The sequence below is a fragment of the Trematomus bernacchii genome, unplaced genomic scaffold (genome assembly GCF_902827165.1).
Source record: "Trematomus bernacchii unplaced genomic scaffold, fTreBer1.1, whole genome shotgun sequence".
NCBI lineage: Eukaryota > Metazoa > Chordata > Actinopteri > Perciformes > Nototheniidae > Trematomus > Trematomus bernacchii.
The window spans coordinates 10,372,752-10,387,298 of record NW_022987313.1 but is presented as its reverse complement, the minus strand read 5'-3'; the positions used below and the strand labels follow the sequence as shown (position 1 = coordinate 10,387,298).

The 14,547-nt window shown below is 43.6% G+C and overlaps 1 protein-coding gene across 1 annotated transcript; it reads left to right on the top strand.

Annotated features, from left to right (window-relative positions):
• Positions 1 to 4,652: 4,652 nt before the first annotated feature.
• On the top strand, positions 4,653 to 11,405 carry zbtb42 (zinc finger and BTB domain containing 42). The gene is made up of 2 exons (XM_034113395.1): positions 4,653 to 4,794; positions 6,011 to 11,405. The coding sequence occupies exon 2, from the start codon at positions 6,025 to 6,027 to the stop codon at positions 7,618 to 7,620; it is 1,596 nt and encodes a 531-aa protein (XP_033969286.1). The 5' UTR covers positions 4,653 to 4,794; positions 6,011 to 6,024; the 3' UTR covers positions 7,621 to 11,405.
• Positions 11,406 to 14,547: the final 3,142 nt, after the last annotated feature.

Below are 14,547 nucleotides of genomic sequence, written 5' to 3'. Positions count from 1 at the left end.
ATAAAAAAAGGAGCTTTCAAGGAGCTTATTTTGGCTTCAGGATGAAGGCTATATTGTTCAAAACCCCTTAATGTTATATTTAATTTGTTTAGTGTTGTCCAACTTATTTAATCATGTAAAATGTAATTCAATCATGTAAAACTTGCAATGTAAAGATATTCCAAGCAGCCTTAAAAAAAATGGCTCAAGTTTTACTTAAACATGCAGTGATTAAATTAATTACTCTTCATTCAAAAAAATGCAAACAGTATGGGGAATTGCAAAAAGATAAATAAATATATATATCAGCAAATGAAAATTGTGCGCTAGGCTAAAATAGGTTACTTCTTTACTTGGTAATGGCCAGGAGCAAAAGGTTTTTGTCCTGCAGTTCGGAGGCACTCACGATACTGTTCCCCCAGGATCTGACTTGGGTGCTTAAAAGCATTTCAGACATTGTAGCCCTGAATACTTTGAGAACAGGTACCCATTGTGAGCGGCGTAGTCATGGCTGTGATGCTTCTGTCCTTCTGTTACTTGTTGCACTCAAGCAGCAGGCAACTGGTTGTTGATTTATGGCTTATTTTTGGAGACACCTGATTGGACAAATTACAGCAGTCCTGCTAAAAAAGACATTCTTTAACTGTGAGTTGCTGTCAGGAGGAAAGGGCCATTGACATTTCACATAAAAGGCACATAAGCCATGAAGTAAAGTTCAGATCAAACGTAACCTTTAGTTTTCTTACTCTGTGACGAGGGCAAATCCTACTGAATGCACTTTTCCAACCATTATTTCTTATTTGGCGCCTCAGCACATCACTTATATCCTGATTGAGATGTGAACACGTTTTTTTATGGAGCTTTCACACAGACTCCATGGGTGGATGGAGTACAATTATGGCACTACGGTGAGCTTGCTAGCAACTATTTTTCCAGGGTCAGGACTACTTCTAGGTTAATATATAAAAAGGGCATCATTTGTGTCAACAGGAAATGCAGCAACATAAAGTTACACAAAGTCAGGAAAGAAAAGAAAGAATGATGAAACTGCAGAAGGAAAAAACTAAAGCATAAAGATTAAATTGGGAGTTTATATCAGAATATAATTCTTATTATACCACATTATTATTGTATAAACACTCATGTCCATACACAAAAAAACTGCCTGTCGGAGAGGCAGGAGTTAAACCAGTTTGCAACAGGTACAGACATGTTAAGTCAGTCAGACTCAAGAGAAGTCAGGGATCCTCTGTAACAAATGAAGAACCCATATGACTTCATACATTTTTGTTTCACATTACATTTTTAGAAAACCTCTCTCCATATCATTCCAATAATATTCCTATAACCTTGCTGTATAAGCAGGTACATTTGTGACCTTTCGACGCTTCATTTTCTTTGAAGCCGACCACAATATCTTCTTTATCAACTCCTTTTATCTGTGTATGATATAAAAATGCAAGACAATGCTTTTGAAAGGTTGTGCAATAACTAATGAATATACTGTCACAAGAACAGGAAAGCTGCCAATGTTCCCTCTGTGATGACAAACGTAGTGGCCTCTGCCCTCTGTCTCTCAGCCTCCTCTGTTGTCGTTTCCCCTCTTTGTCACTTACACTGTAATGTGTTTCTCCCTGCTACCATGTGTCAGCCTCGCCAAGCTGTTCCTGTCATAAGAACTGAGCTGAGTGAGGGTATCCCATATTTCAGCAGTGACTCCTCTCCTCCTCATCCTCCTCTGGTCCGGTGATGGGGAAGCCAACTCTGTTGTTTTTCAGGTTCAAAGCTAAAGAAGCAGGATCATAGAGTCAAAGTGAGTTAATAATGTCTTTCCTGCATAGACTCATCTGATCTCTTCTCTTGTCTGCCTGCAGTATCTGTTCAGAGAATAACAAACAGGACAGAACAGAACTGAATGGGCTGTTGAAGGAGAATAGATAACATACAGCAGCAACAATTACACACAGAAGGGCAGAAGGGCCATAATAGGGAGGAAGTGGTGGGGGGTCCGACCAATACGGCATCTCCCGGCAACTGCAGTGCAATGTTGCTTCAACTGTCACATTATTTTCCAGGATGTATTATCCACCTGTTGTGCAGCTTCGCCTACAGTCACTACAGGATTCAAAGCTTTAAAGGGTAGGCAGTTTGTTGCATTGTATAAGAAAGCACACAGCTGGCTGTTCTTTATGTTTTCCAAACAAGACCATAACCTCATCTCAATATAAGCTGGTTTTATTTGGTCACCCCAAATGTATAACAAACTGAACATCATATGCCATCTTGTAGCCTTTTAAATCCTAAATGAAGATTAGTATATATTTTTAAATACTAAAAGAAAAATGTACTCTTTTTTTTTTTTAAATGTGTAGTTTTATTTGAACTCCAAACTAGTCTAAAGGATGAATGGAGTGAGCAATAGTAGTTCATACAAGTACAAGTATATCTGTAAAACAAATACTTTCAAATATAATTTAATGTGTCACTCATACTTGGTCCCTCCTTACAACCAGATGCAGCCAACCATTGTTCCAAACTCACAACATTTTATTCTAAATGATTTGAAAGACCCTGAGCTATGTACAGATACCATACATGTTAGGCTTAACTTTGTGTCAATGTGTACAAGAAAAATAGTTTTTTTTAAAAGATGGAGCAGGCCAGACAGTGTGTAATGTTTGGCTTAACGCTGATTGCAATGGGAGAGCTTAATGTTTAGGGGTTTAAAAGTGATTTTCAATGCATAAGGAGGCCTTATAAGCATCCTCCACTCATGCACCCCTATGGTGAGACTTTGGTCCAGCGGGGAGAGGGATGTGGTGCGACTGTGGCTGGATGGCTGGCTGGTTGGCCGGTCAGGCTACACTGGAATGCGGGGTCTTTTGTTTGCCTGAGAGAGGAGTGGGTCAGGGGGAGAATGCCATTGATGATTGGAGAGAGGAAGAATGAACCTCCAGGAAGTGTTCTCTCTCTCTCCCCGCTCCCCCACTCTCCCACTCTCATTCTCTCTCCCTCTCTGCCTCTCTTTCTCTATCGTTTTTTTTTTTCTGTGTGTGAGAACCTTCACCGTGCCGAGCCTCTCTCTCTGAGGCCACGGTCCCCAGGCACAACCACTGCTTTGTCTTGCCTTGTGAACACACACCCCTCCTCTACTGGGCGCCTACGTTTGCCAGGGAAACACAGGGCCACTGCTCCTATTCTTATCCACATCGCTGCTCCTGCATTGATGGTGTGTGTGTGTGTGTGTGTGTGTGTGTGTGTGTGTGTGTGTGTGTGTGTGTGTGTGTGTGTGTGTGTGTGTGTGTGTGTGTGTGTGTGTGTGTGTGTGTGTGTGTGTGTGTGTGTGTGTGTGTGTGTGTGTGTGTGTGTGTGTTGTGTGTGTGTGTGAGTGCTCAATGGTAAATTGTATATGGCATCTGATGCTTCAGTATAACCATTTATTTTGCTGGTGTTTTGTCAAAAATGTGCAGTTATTCATCATCGTTGTTTCCTTTGCTACCCTAATTAAGCTTTCAGACTAAAATAAAGAGAGTTTTTATTTAGAGACATGACCAGAGTGCAAGATATCCACCCTCTGTAACAGCCAGACTAAAAATGGAATAAAGCAGTAAGTGGATAAGAATCTAGCCGGTGGCCCCTTCCGACCAGTGGCTGCCGCCTCCCGTCACATTGCTCATTCCCCTCTGTGTCAGAAGGCTGAGAGGAGCTGCAAATGGCCCTTTCAAAACACACGGCAGCTGGAACACAGGGCAAAGGTGACTGAAGCAGTTGGGGGAGCACAGGGAGGGACAGGAGGGGGGGGGCACGAGATGAGCAGCTGCAACCTCGAGCCCCTGTTTCTGCACTGTGCCACCATCTCTAGCTTTAACAATTAAAGACCCTAGAGACTGATGTTTTTTTCTGGTAGTGCCTGATAGTCCACAACAACTTTTTTCTAATGTAGTCCACACAAATCAGCATCATTCCTGTCTTCAGACAATTTAGGCTAAACAAGTCACAGCCAGGGACATGGTGTGGTCTAAAGAAACAAAGGCGCTGGGTGGTGCGGTGCCAGGGAATTCCACATCCCAAAGCAGGATTAGAGCGAACAGCCCTTAAAAAGTTCCCTATAGTCCACTGACCCTCCAAATGAACAAAGCATGATTTTATAATTCTCTGTATCAGTTTGGATACTTTCAAAGATACAAATTATTTGTGACAGAAAGTGTTTCTTCCATCAAATGCAGACTCAAAACCACATCCCACGTTTCTGGGAAGCTTGCTAATTCAATTTGCATTCTGGATTTGAACTATTGAAATCCTATTATCTTCAAACAGATCTGGATAGAACAGGAAACATGATACTTTTCAACATATAATACATTTCAACATCCAGCTGTATGGTGACAAGTCTGTCTAGTCAAAAAAATGTTTTTTGTTCAATGTCTAGACTCTTTGTATTGTCATCAATTGCTCTATTTGTCCTTTCCTCAACTTTGCCATACTTCCGGATTTGTCCCACTGAAAGCCCCCCTCCCCCGTCCGTGGGGCAGGTGTTTTAATAAGGCAGCCAATTGATGTTCCCAGTGTACTCTGCTACTTGCTGCCGCTGTGTGAATTCTCGGAGTAGTACAGAACTTATTGTGGACGCGCGATATCGCGAGACTTGTGCCATTATCAACCTGCTTGACACACAGCAGCGCTGAGTGCAGCCTGCCTTGCCAGGGTCGGACTGAAGCTCAAGAAACGACAAGGAGAAGCGAACATCTGGCCGCACATCATGAAAGGACGTCCGGGCTTCTAGGAAAGAACACGACGAACCGGGCGGAAATAAATGTAAGTGCAGTGTTTTTGTGCTTTGAAACGGAGGAAGCGAAAGTTAAAAGAGTGTCCCCTCGCCGCTTCGTTCAGCGCAGAGTTCCTGTGCTGTTTAAAAGGCTCCTAGCAATGCGTTTCCCAACACGGACATAGAGCTCGGTTTACTGCGCCCTTGGCTCTGCTGTGTCTTACACTTTTATCTCTCATGAACATGTTAATACCGGGCGCAAAATTACACTAATGCATTTTCCTTTACGGTGAATCAAACTTTAATATCCAATTCACCGAAGTTTTTTTTTTTATCTGCCTGTTTAGAGTTTTGAATTTACCCTTTTAAACTAATATTTCACAGTTGTGCGCGTGTGTCTGATAAGTGCCCCGAAGCGTTTTTATTCCCCTCCGCGGTTATCGGCTGCAGTTTTCCTTGGTGATAAATTACACGATTAAAAAAAGTAAAGTTAGAAATTCCGTGCAATCTTGTGATACTTATGAATCCACTCTTTTTCTTTTGAAACAAGTTGAGTGTGTGTAGTTTGGACTGCGTATAGCCCAGAGTTAACATATGGCATAAAGGGGAGCACAGCTGGAGGTAGCGTTTCCATTGCGGTGATGTCAGAGCAGCTGACTCCACAGCTTGCAGTGTAATTAGCAAACAGAGCACCAGTTTACTCACTCTGCACTGCTCTTATTTTTCACGTTTGCCTCCTTTCCCCCCCCCCCCCCGCCCCCCTGATGGACTGCTATAATTCCCACTCTCGGGAGTTTATTCCGTAAACCTCCGCTATTTCTTGTGCGATCGCCGGTGCGCCACTTTTTGCCAATTTTGGAAGCTCAAGAAGTAGGCTGACTACCAGAAACCGGAATACTTGGGATAATTTGGAGAGTGGATCCCTTTACACCGTGATATGGGTGGGTGAGCGCAGCGTAGCGTGTCCTGCACCACTGGAAAGAATGTAGGATTTATGGTCTCAAGTTGGATAAAGTTATTGCTGATGAATGTAATGTATCTGAATAAAGTTTTGTAACTGGGAAGGATTTTATGGACTTGTGTGATTAAAACACGGGCATGCTTGTGCATTGTTTGTTTGCTCAGACTTTTAAATGATTTGCGTTAAGTTATCCTAACATTTCCTCTGGGTTAGCCGTGGTGTCTGCCTCTGCCGGCTGCACCGCTCTGCCCTCTAAATGGCTTCAATTCGTTTATCCCGTATCCTGTTTTTCCTGTTTTTCTCAGGTTATGAAGGAAGAATGGAGTTCCCAGACCATAGCCGCCAGTTGCTGCAGTGTCTGAGTCAGCAGCGTCACCAAGGTTTCCTCTGTGACTGCACTGTTCTTGTCGGGGAGGCTCGATTCAAAGCGCACAGAGCCGTGCTGGCCTCCTGCAGCATGTACTTCCATCTCTTCTACAGGGACCAGCTGGACAAAAGGGACGTTGTGCATCTCAACAGTGACATTGTGACAGCCCCGGCTTTCAGTCTGCTCCTTGAATTTATGTATGAGGGGAAGTTGGATTTCAGCTCTCTCCCGGTGGAGGATGTCCTGGCAGCAGCCAGTTACCTCCACATGTATGATATAGTGAAAGTGTGTAAAAGCAAGCTTAAAGATAAGGAACTCTCCTCTCTGGATGAAAAGATGACTGAGGGCTTGGGGCTCGGCTGTGTGGACAGAGCAAAATATTTGGAAAGCCAGCTGCACAGTAAGCAGCTCATCCGGCGACAGCCCCAGACACAGTCTCAGGGGCTCCTCAGGGCCCCCCTGAAACAAGAGTTTGACATGGACAACAGCGAAGTCAGGCTGGCTGTCACAGATTGTGATAGGTCTGTGCGGAGCAGGCAGAAGGCGAACGGTCACTCTGGCAGGTCCCCGGACCTTGTAGGTGTCAATTATTTGTCAGCAGAGGCCGAGCCCTGCGTCCAAACAGCTGGAAAAACAAAAGCTGATGTCAGTAGTTCCACCGTATCGCTGTCCCAGAGGTCCCGGGCTTCAGATGACATGGACTGTGCGCTGGATTTGTCTTTCAAGCCTCTGTCTAGCAGAGATCCCTTACACCCCTCCTACGTCTCGGGACAGCTGGCCCTCGACAGCCAGCAGCAGGGCACTGAGCCACTTGTTAAAGACGAACACGACTTGCTGTCAGAGCAGGAGGACAGTGAGCCGATGAGCCCTGAGAGCCAGCGCTTTGGGAATAGTGCCAGGAGCTCAGTGGTGACAGGGTTCGCTGCCCTCTTCCCAGGCAACAACGGATCCACAGCCGCCCTGCTCTCCCAGGAGGAGGACCTGATGGACGAGGAGGGGGAGGCCTGCAGGGGGAGGGAGGGCGCCCCGGGCCGGGAGGTAGAGGAGAGGAGGGGGAGGCTGCTGGGGGACAGCGAGGAGGAGGAGGAGGACGACCTCGCCTCTTCAGACATCTCCACCTCCAGCGGGGTGCTCCTGCCCCCGGGGCAACAGGTGTGTGTGTGCCCCCTCTGCAGCAAAGTCTTCCCCAGCCCCCATGTGCTGCAGCTGCACCTCAGCTCGCACTTCCGAGAGAAGGACGTGGCTCGCTCCAAGCTGTCCCCCGATGGCTCGGTCCCCACCTGCATGCAGTGCAACAAGACCTTCTCCTGCATGTACACCCTGAAGCGCCACGAGCGCACACACTCTGGCGAGAAGCCGTACACCTGTGGCCAGTGTGGCAAGAGCTTCCAGTACTCCCATAACTTGAGTCGGCATGCTGTGGTTCACACGCGGGAGAAGCCTCACGCCTGTAAGTGGTGCGAGCGGCGCTTCACCCAGTCTGGGGACCTCTACCGCCACATCAGGAAGTTTCACTGTGGCCTTGTCAAGACTCTCGCCATTGGATAAAACCCCTCTCACCAGTGCCATGACACGAGACAGAATGTCTTTTCATACACTGAATAATACTACTGAACACTTTCCCCATTAGTACACACACATGTTGGCAGTTTATTTTGGAGACTTCTCTTTTTGGATTCTACCCCATTTGGCATTTCTCAAGTTAAAGATGTAGCAAAGTGCTTCCTGTGCTGGACTGTGACACAGGCCTTCATGAGGGTCAGAAGCAGGCTGTTAGGGTACACATGGGTGCTGTGAAACCCAAGCTGGATCTGTGTTAATGAAGGTGAACAAATGTAGATGATGCACTTGTTTGTTTCTGTCTTGTTTGTGTCAATCTGTTGACTTTATTTTTGAGGAGTATATTTGCTGAGAGAAAAAGCATCCCATGTTCGAGCCTATGGGCAAATGGGTGATAGCTAATGCTAATAGCTAATGCTAACATATGTTAATACAATCGTCAGAGTGAGTGAGACTTTTATTTGTGCACATGGGAGATCAGAACCGTCCGTAAGTAGCAATATATGATTTTCTTTTAAAACTCCTACATTATTAATATTATTATTATTATTATTATTATTATTATTATTTATTTTATGGGGATTTATTTAGTCCTTAACAAGTATCATAAGGCAGCAAAACTAATGAAGATTAACTACTGGAAGTATAACTATTTTTCATGAAAGTAGAATTTTGATTTGGTTGAAATGAAGTTGGAGACAGTTTTCTGTTGTTTATAACAAGAGGCAAGCAGACCATCATATCCCCATATTTCTAATTCTGTCTGCCTTGAGGAGAGACAGCACGTCTTTAGTTGCTAATGTGAGTGAGCTCATATCAATGGGATGGCCTTCTAATTTGCTACTTAAAAAGAAGTTGTATAATCAGAGGAAGGACGTTAAAAGCTAATGCTCGTAACACTGGTGCCTACTGAAATTCTTAACACTTCACCTGATGTACTTACTTAAACGAGAATGAGCTGTATCACTATGCCTTCTTGAGTTTTAAGGCCTTTTGAAATAATCTGGATTACACTCCACATACCAGGTGGTAACAAAGATTATTGTCCACTCTGGAATGCCTTTTTATCCACGAGCGTCCTTAACTGAATAATTAACAGGAATGTAATAAAAGAACCTAAAGCAAGCTCAAATACATTTAGTATTGTTTGGGTTAAAGGCTACTAGATTCCAGTGAATGACCTTGTTATTTCCTGGTATGACATAAAGGGCAAACCCTCAGCAGGCAGGAAGGGAGACAGGTGGATATTCAGCGCTTTGTTGTTCATCAAAGCTGAGCTCCAGGTGCCATTCAGCTCAATCTACTGACTTCTTTCTTTCTTTGAATTAACCTTTTCACATTATCATATCTTCTTACTGTATGTGTGTATGTGACTACTGATGAAGCTGGAGCCTTTAGTGATGCTGTCCTTTAAAAAAAAGAATCTTTCAAGTCTGTTAACATAGATGCTTTCTGGATTCTTAGGGGGCGTAGCACTAAAAGTTCATGATATATTGTCTAATCTGTCCTGAGAAGACTTGATCAGAATTTATTTATTAGTTTGGTTCAGGGTTTACTGTAGGTGTACTTCTTATTTTCTATAAGCTTGAAAAGACGCCGCGTCTTGCCTAGCGATCTTGGTACTCATTAACTGGTATTGGGGCTGTCTGTTCATTTTTTTTTCTCCGTGCAAATCGAGTTACTGTAATTGTATTTTAATATACCGTGTAGAAAGCTTAAGATTTGTCACATGGAACATAGAGAAGCACTTGTTTTAAGCATGCATATAGTTTCAACACTATTGTCTAGGCTGCTATTTCTTACTATATGTATATTTAATGTAAATATATATTCTATTTATCAAACTGTTTTTGTTTTTTTTCCCGTGTTACAACACAGAGTCAGGTGTCTTATTAAGACTGCAGTCTCTTAAAGTGTCACGTCTTCCCCAGGGGAGTTTGGTTACTTTTCCATATTTCAGAGCAGTTACTGCTCTGACTGCTGTTCTGCCACAGGAAGCAGTTGTTCACAAGCGCGGCCACACCGATACGGCATTAGTTACCTATAGAAACCAGACAATACAGGCATTGTCGTCGTCCCCCCCCCCCCCCCCACCACACCACCAAATCCCAGGTAGTTCTCAAGGGATCATTGTGTATTTCTCCGCTGGCTGTGGGCAGAAAAGGCAAACGCAAGTCTCTCTTTGCACTTTTCCGTATTGAATGGAGCCCTTGGAATGTGAGAAATGTATTTAGCAAAGGGAGACCAAGGACACTGTAAACAGGTGTATTGTTTGGAGGCATCAAAGAACAGCCCCCCCCCCCCCCTCCCCACCTTATCCCAGCATGCAGTAGATAAATGCTTCATTGTTCCCTTACATTGAGGAGATACAACGGTGATTTGATTGCACATCCGTCAAGAGAATATCAGAATTATCATAGTATTGTTTTCTAAGTGCTCGATTTAGAAAAATTGTAGGGACTGAAAATAATGTCTGGCAATTGTGACGACACAGGTCAAACGTAGGCGCTGACGACCTATCCATTTCAGCATAGCGCACCCTTAAGGTGTCTTTATGTTTTTATGTTAATCACCAAGACTTCTTTCAGGACACAGAAAATGAATTCACATGTGATTTCTCAGCATTCGCAAGACAATGTGTTTCAGATACATAGCTGTTGTAGTGTTAATGTTCAATCAGAACACAGGACTGTAGTTTTGTCTTTTTCAAGAAACATTTCTTATGTGGTGCAAATTAAATTGCTTGATTCTCTGATGTACGTGTGTACAAAGGTAGAAAAACTAACAATATGTGAAGATTTCTTTTTATTGTTTGCAGTCTTTATTTATACCTCCAGGATGTTCACCACTTGTGCCTTGTAGACACACGAATAGGTGTTGCATCTGGAGAAGCCCTTTTTCTATATTGTCCATCTTTTGCCCTTCACTGCGGCGTTCACTTCACAGCGACAGAAGCCCACTGATTCACAACTGTTGTTCCTGTCTTTCTATCATGTCAAAAATCAGACAAACTAAAAGATACAAGTCCATTTATTTTTGCTGCTTTTGCGAGAGATTACATTTAACCTTTATTTGACCGTTTTTGTCTATGTGAATAAATCTGTTTTGGACGTGTTAACTGAGGACAAGCATTTTTTTTTTTTTTGGCTTTTTAGAAGTCATTACTACTGGGAACTAACAGTCGGGTCCTTTAATTATTGTCACTGTTGAATGTGAAACACTGAGATTTTGATTGTTGACTTCTATGGAAACTTGTTTGAGAGCTATGTTTGCCTAACTCATGCTGTATGATGTTTTAAGTCTAAAAAAAATGACTTTACCAATACTGGAATTTTGTCCTCAGCAGGTTACAACTGTGAAATTGTGTATTATCATGAGAAATATTTATTACTGCATTTGCTTCTTGTTCAACATTTGACTGTCTCAGTTTTAATTTGGTTAAAAAAAAAAGCTTCTAAATATCGAACGGAAATCTTTTTAATAGAATTTGTAGTAAGTGCCATTAGAATTTAATATAATTTTTTAATAAGAAAGGTATATTTTATAGTAATCAATTGCTTCAGTGTTAGTGGTGTAGAGATTAGAGGACAATCTTTATGCAGAGTTGACATTGCTTAGATATTGAGGCAATTTACTTTTGATCTGTAACTGTATGTGCATTTTCTTTGTTTGCGCTTTTGGAGTGTGCTTGTGTGCGTGTGCTGTGGAAATGTGACAATCTTGATTTTAGGTCTTTCTTAAGATTATGCATAGAATTAAATGGAACAACTTTCTCTCATTGTGTGGCGTTTATTCATTTTACCAATCTTCCTTTTTTGTTTGCATTCAATCTAGTTTTAACACCAGCCAATTTCTGACAACCCATGTTTTACTAGAAGATTAGCTTTTAAATAAAAAAAATTTCGAAGTAGACTCTGATACCAACTGAAGAACATTGTTTAAGAGCCCTCGTCTGACACGGAGCAGCAACAATCAGCCAGATAGTGTGTGTGTGTGTGTGTGTGTGGGCAGCAATGTGTACAGAGACAACAGAAAGTGATAATACTGCAGGCCGTAAACCATAAACTTAGCTCAAGGACGGAGCCATTTTCAAGATGGTTTCCCATTGTTCCTGACCTGTTGCCAATACTCACCAAAAGAGATAAACCTTGGATAACAAAGCCAGTTGACATTGTTCTGTAATTATTACTAAAACTCAGCTTGATTATATCTCCTTTGAAACACACACACACTATTTATAAGTAAATATATGTCTCCTTCAGGGGCTTAATGCCAATTCACTGGACATTTTCAATGGAGAGTACTTTTAATTATTTCCCCGCTGCACCATGAAAGAAATCCAGCTGCTCTGCGACGTGATCCCAATTGGGATGTGCTCGAGTTCCCACCACCCTCCCCCCCCTAAATCCCAGCTCACCCGTTCTGGGAAACACCATATAGACAAGGGCCGCATCCAAACTACCCCTGCCCCCAATCTCTCCTACCTCCACCCCCACAGCCCCCCCAAAACCACGGCCCCCAAACCTCGGCCTCATCCCTCCACTCTATTGTGTGCATGGGTAGTAGCTCAGCCAGGCCATTGTCTGGCGCGGCTCCCCAGCACGTACTTTATGCACAAACAGACGACACAGCGGCGCTAGCCCAGGCAGCTCCTACATAAAGAAAACAATGTCCTCCCAAGATCATTCATAAACACCCCGAGCAGCCCCAGCCAGCTCCCAGTAAATAAGGGCCCTGAGCACGGCTGCGGCCACCTAAACATCCACAGCAGCAGGCCTCAGAGCGCTCGCTGGCACCAACACCTCACATCTGCCTGACGGGATCCAGGGCTTAGACTGCCTGGTGCTTTTCTTATAGACCCAAACCCTCACATGGAAGGCGGGGGGCCATGTGATAGGGCTTAGCTGCAGGGCGACGAGCTGGGATATGTGCAACGTAACTCGATGGTGTAATAAAACATTCCTCTCCGAGGCTCAAAGCCCGGCTCATTTGGCTCTGAGTGTGTTTGTGTGTGTGTGTGTTTGTGTGTGTGTTTAGAGGTGCTTGAGAGAAGTTAAGAGGAAAGTTGTAAGTGTCCACCAGCTCAACAAGGCCAGCGGTGGGAGCCCTTGACCTCTGAGGGGACGGACTGCCAGGGACAGCTGGTGTGGCCTGTGTTTATTTATTTATTTCTTAACAAAAGACAGGTGGTCACACTTGAAAAGGGCACACAAACACAGACACACATGCGCCTGTGTGCAGACAATGCATACACACACACACACATAAACACGGGTGGTTTTCTTTTTCTCTCTCCGTATCAACACGCATGCATATGGTTATCATCCACTTAATTTTGAGAGGAGCAATTCTTTTGACTTTCAGAAAACACAACCCCCCCCACCCCAATAGGAATATAGAAGAAGAAATCTCAATTGATAACATAATAGTCTGGTGTCATCTACATTTGAAGCAGCTTTTAAACTTTACCACCATCTAAAGCTGCGATCTGAGCTGTGTATAGCACACATCAATTGCTACAAGTGCATAAATACATATCAACTAGTGCTCTCACACTGGGTTTGCCTTTTTTGGAGTGGCTCGCCCTGACAGTGCCAAGACAGTGTGTCCTTGGTCCACTGTACAGCTGTCACTTACTCACACTCGTTGACGCATATTTATAGCAGCAGCATCACACTCAGACCACAGCTGGTCCCCAGAAGAATGGGTGAAAGACAAAGCCACGTGCTCCCGCTGGCCGACTGCAGTTGGTCCTGTCTGGAGCGCCGTGGGTGACTATGTGGCCCCCCCCCCATCCACACAGACATCCCAGGCCCATAGATGTACCAGGGCGAAGATGAGGACCCCTTCGTGTGGGGGAGCACACGGGACTATTTTCTTTGAATGTCACGGATGGGGATGTGCTGAAAACCTTGACAGCTGCACTGTGTTGTTTTGAAGGTGCATAAACACATCATTATGGGGTTAACAGAGAGCAGGGAGGGGAGGGGAGCATCAGCATCCCACCCTTTAATAAGTTCACAATGAATGTTGTGGAGGACAGACAAGACATTAAAGAAGGGATTTCAGTCCATGTGAACTCTTCTTACTTATTAATGTTTCATATTTTTAGGATATATAAGACAAGGCAGACCTACTGTATCACCATTTATTTTGTTCTATGAGCACGAGGCCAACACTTAGATTAAACTGTGAAGAACAGAGTACAAAGAATACACTAACCAGACCACAGGAAATGGTTGAAATAACTGATAAGGACAGTCCATTTTAGAGGACATAACAGGACTTTGGATATTTAAGAGTCAGTGATGTCGGTAAATGATCAAAACAAATGAAAAAGGAAGAAGTGGGATGCTCGCTTTGACATTGTAGGAGAGAAAATAGATGAATATATTTTTTCTTTTGCAACCATAATAATGTCTTAGCACTACGTCATCGAAAGTTATGAGGCTGAGCATCTTTAAAATCTGGATTTAGTCAGACAAATTATTCGATTTTTTAAACTTCACTTGTAATTTCACAATAAGTAAACACACTTTGTTGGAAAGTTTCAGACCGGACCCAAATCAAATAAGAATATTTACGGTCGGAAACACATATCCAGCTATAGAGCTATGGACATCTATGTTGGTTCAATGAGACAGATTGTTTTATCTTAAATTAAAATAAACTTAAATATTAATAATCGAGTTCCTTAAAGCCTTATCAAGAAATGCTCAGACGACTTGACGCTCTGCCTGCCAGCAGCTGTCAGTTCATTGTGCCAGAAATCAGGCAGTGTCCTCCAACACCAACTGCAGCTCCCCAGAGAGCGGAGCCACAACTGGCCCGCTGAGCCGGGGGATGTGACTCAACGCTCACAGGCAGTAAGCTCCAGGAAGTGCACTCATCCACGCTAATATCTATAACGCCATA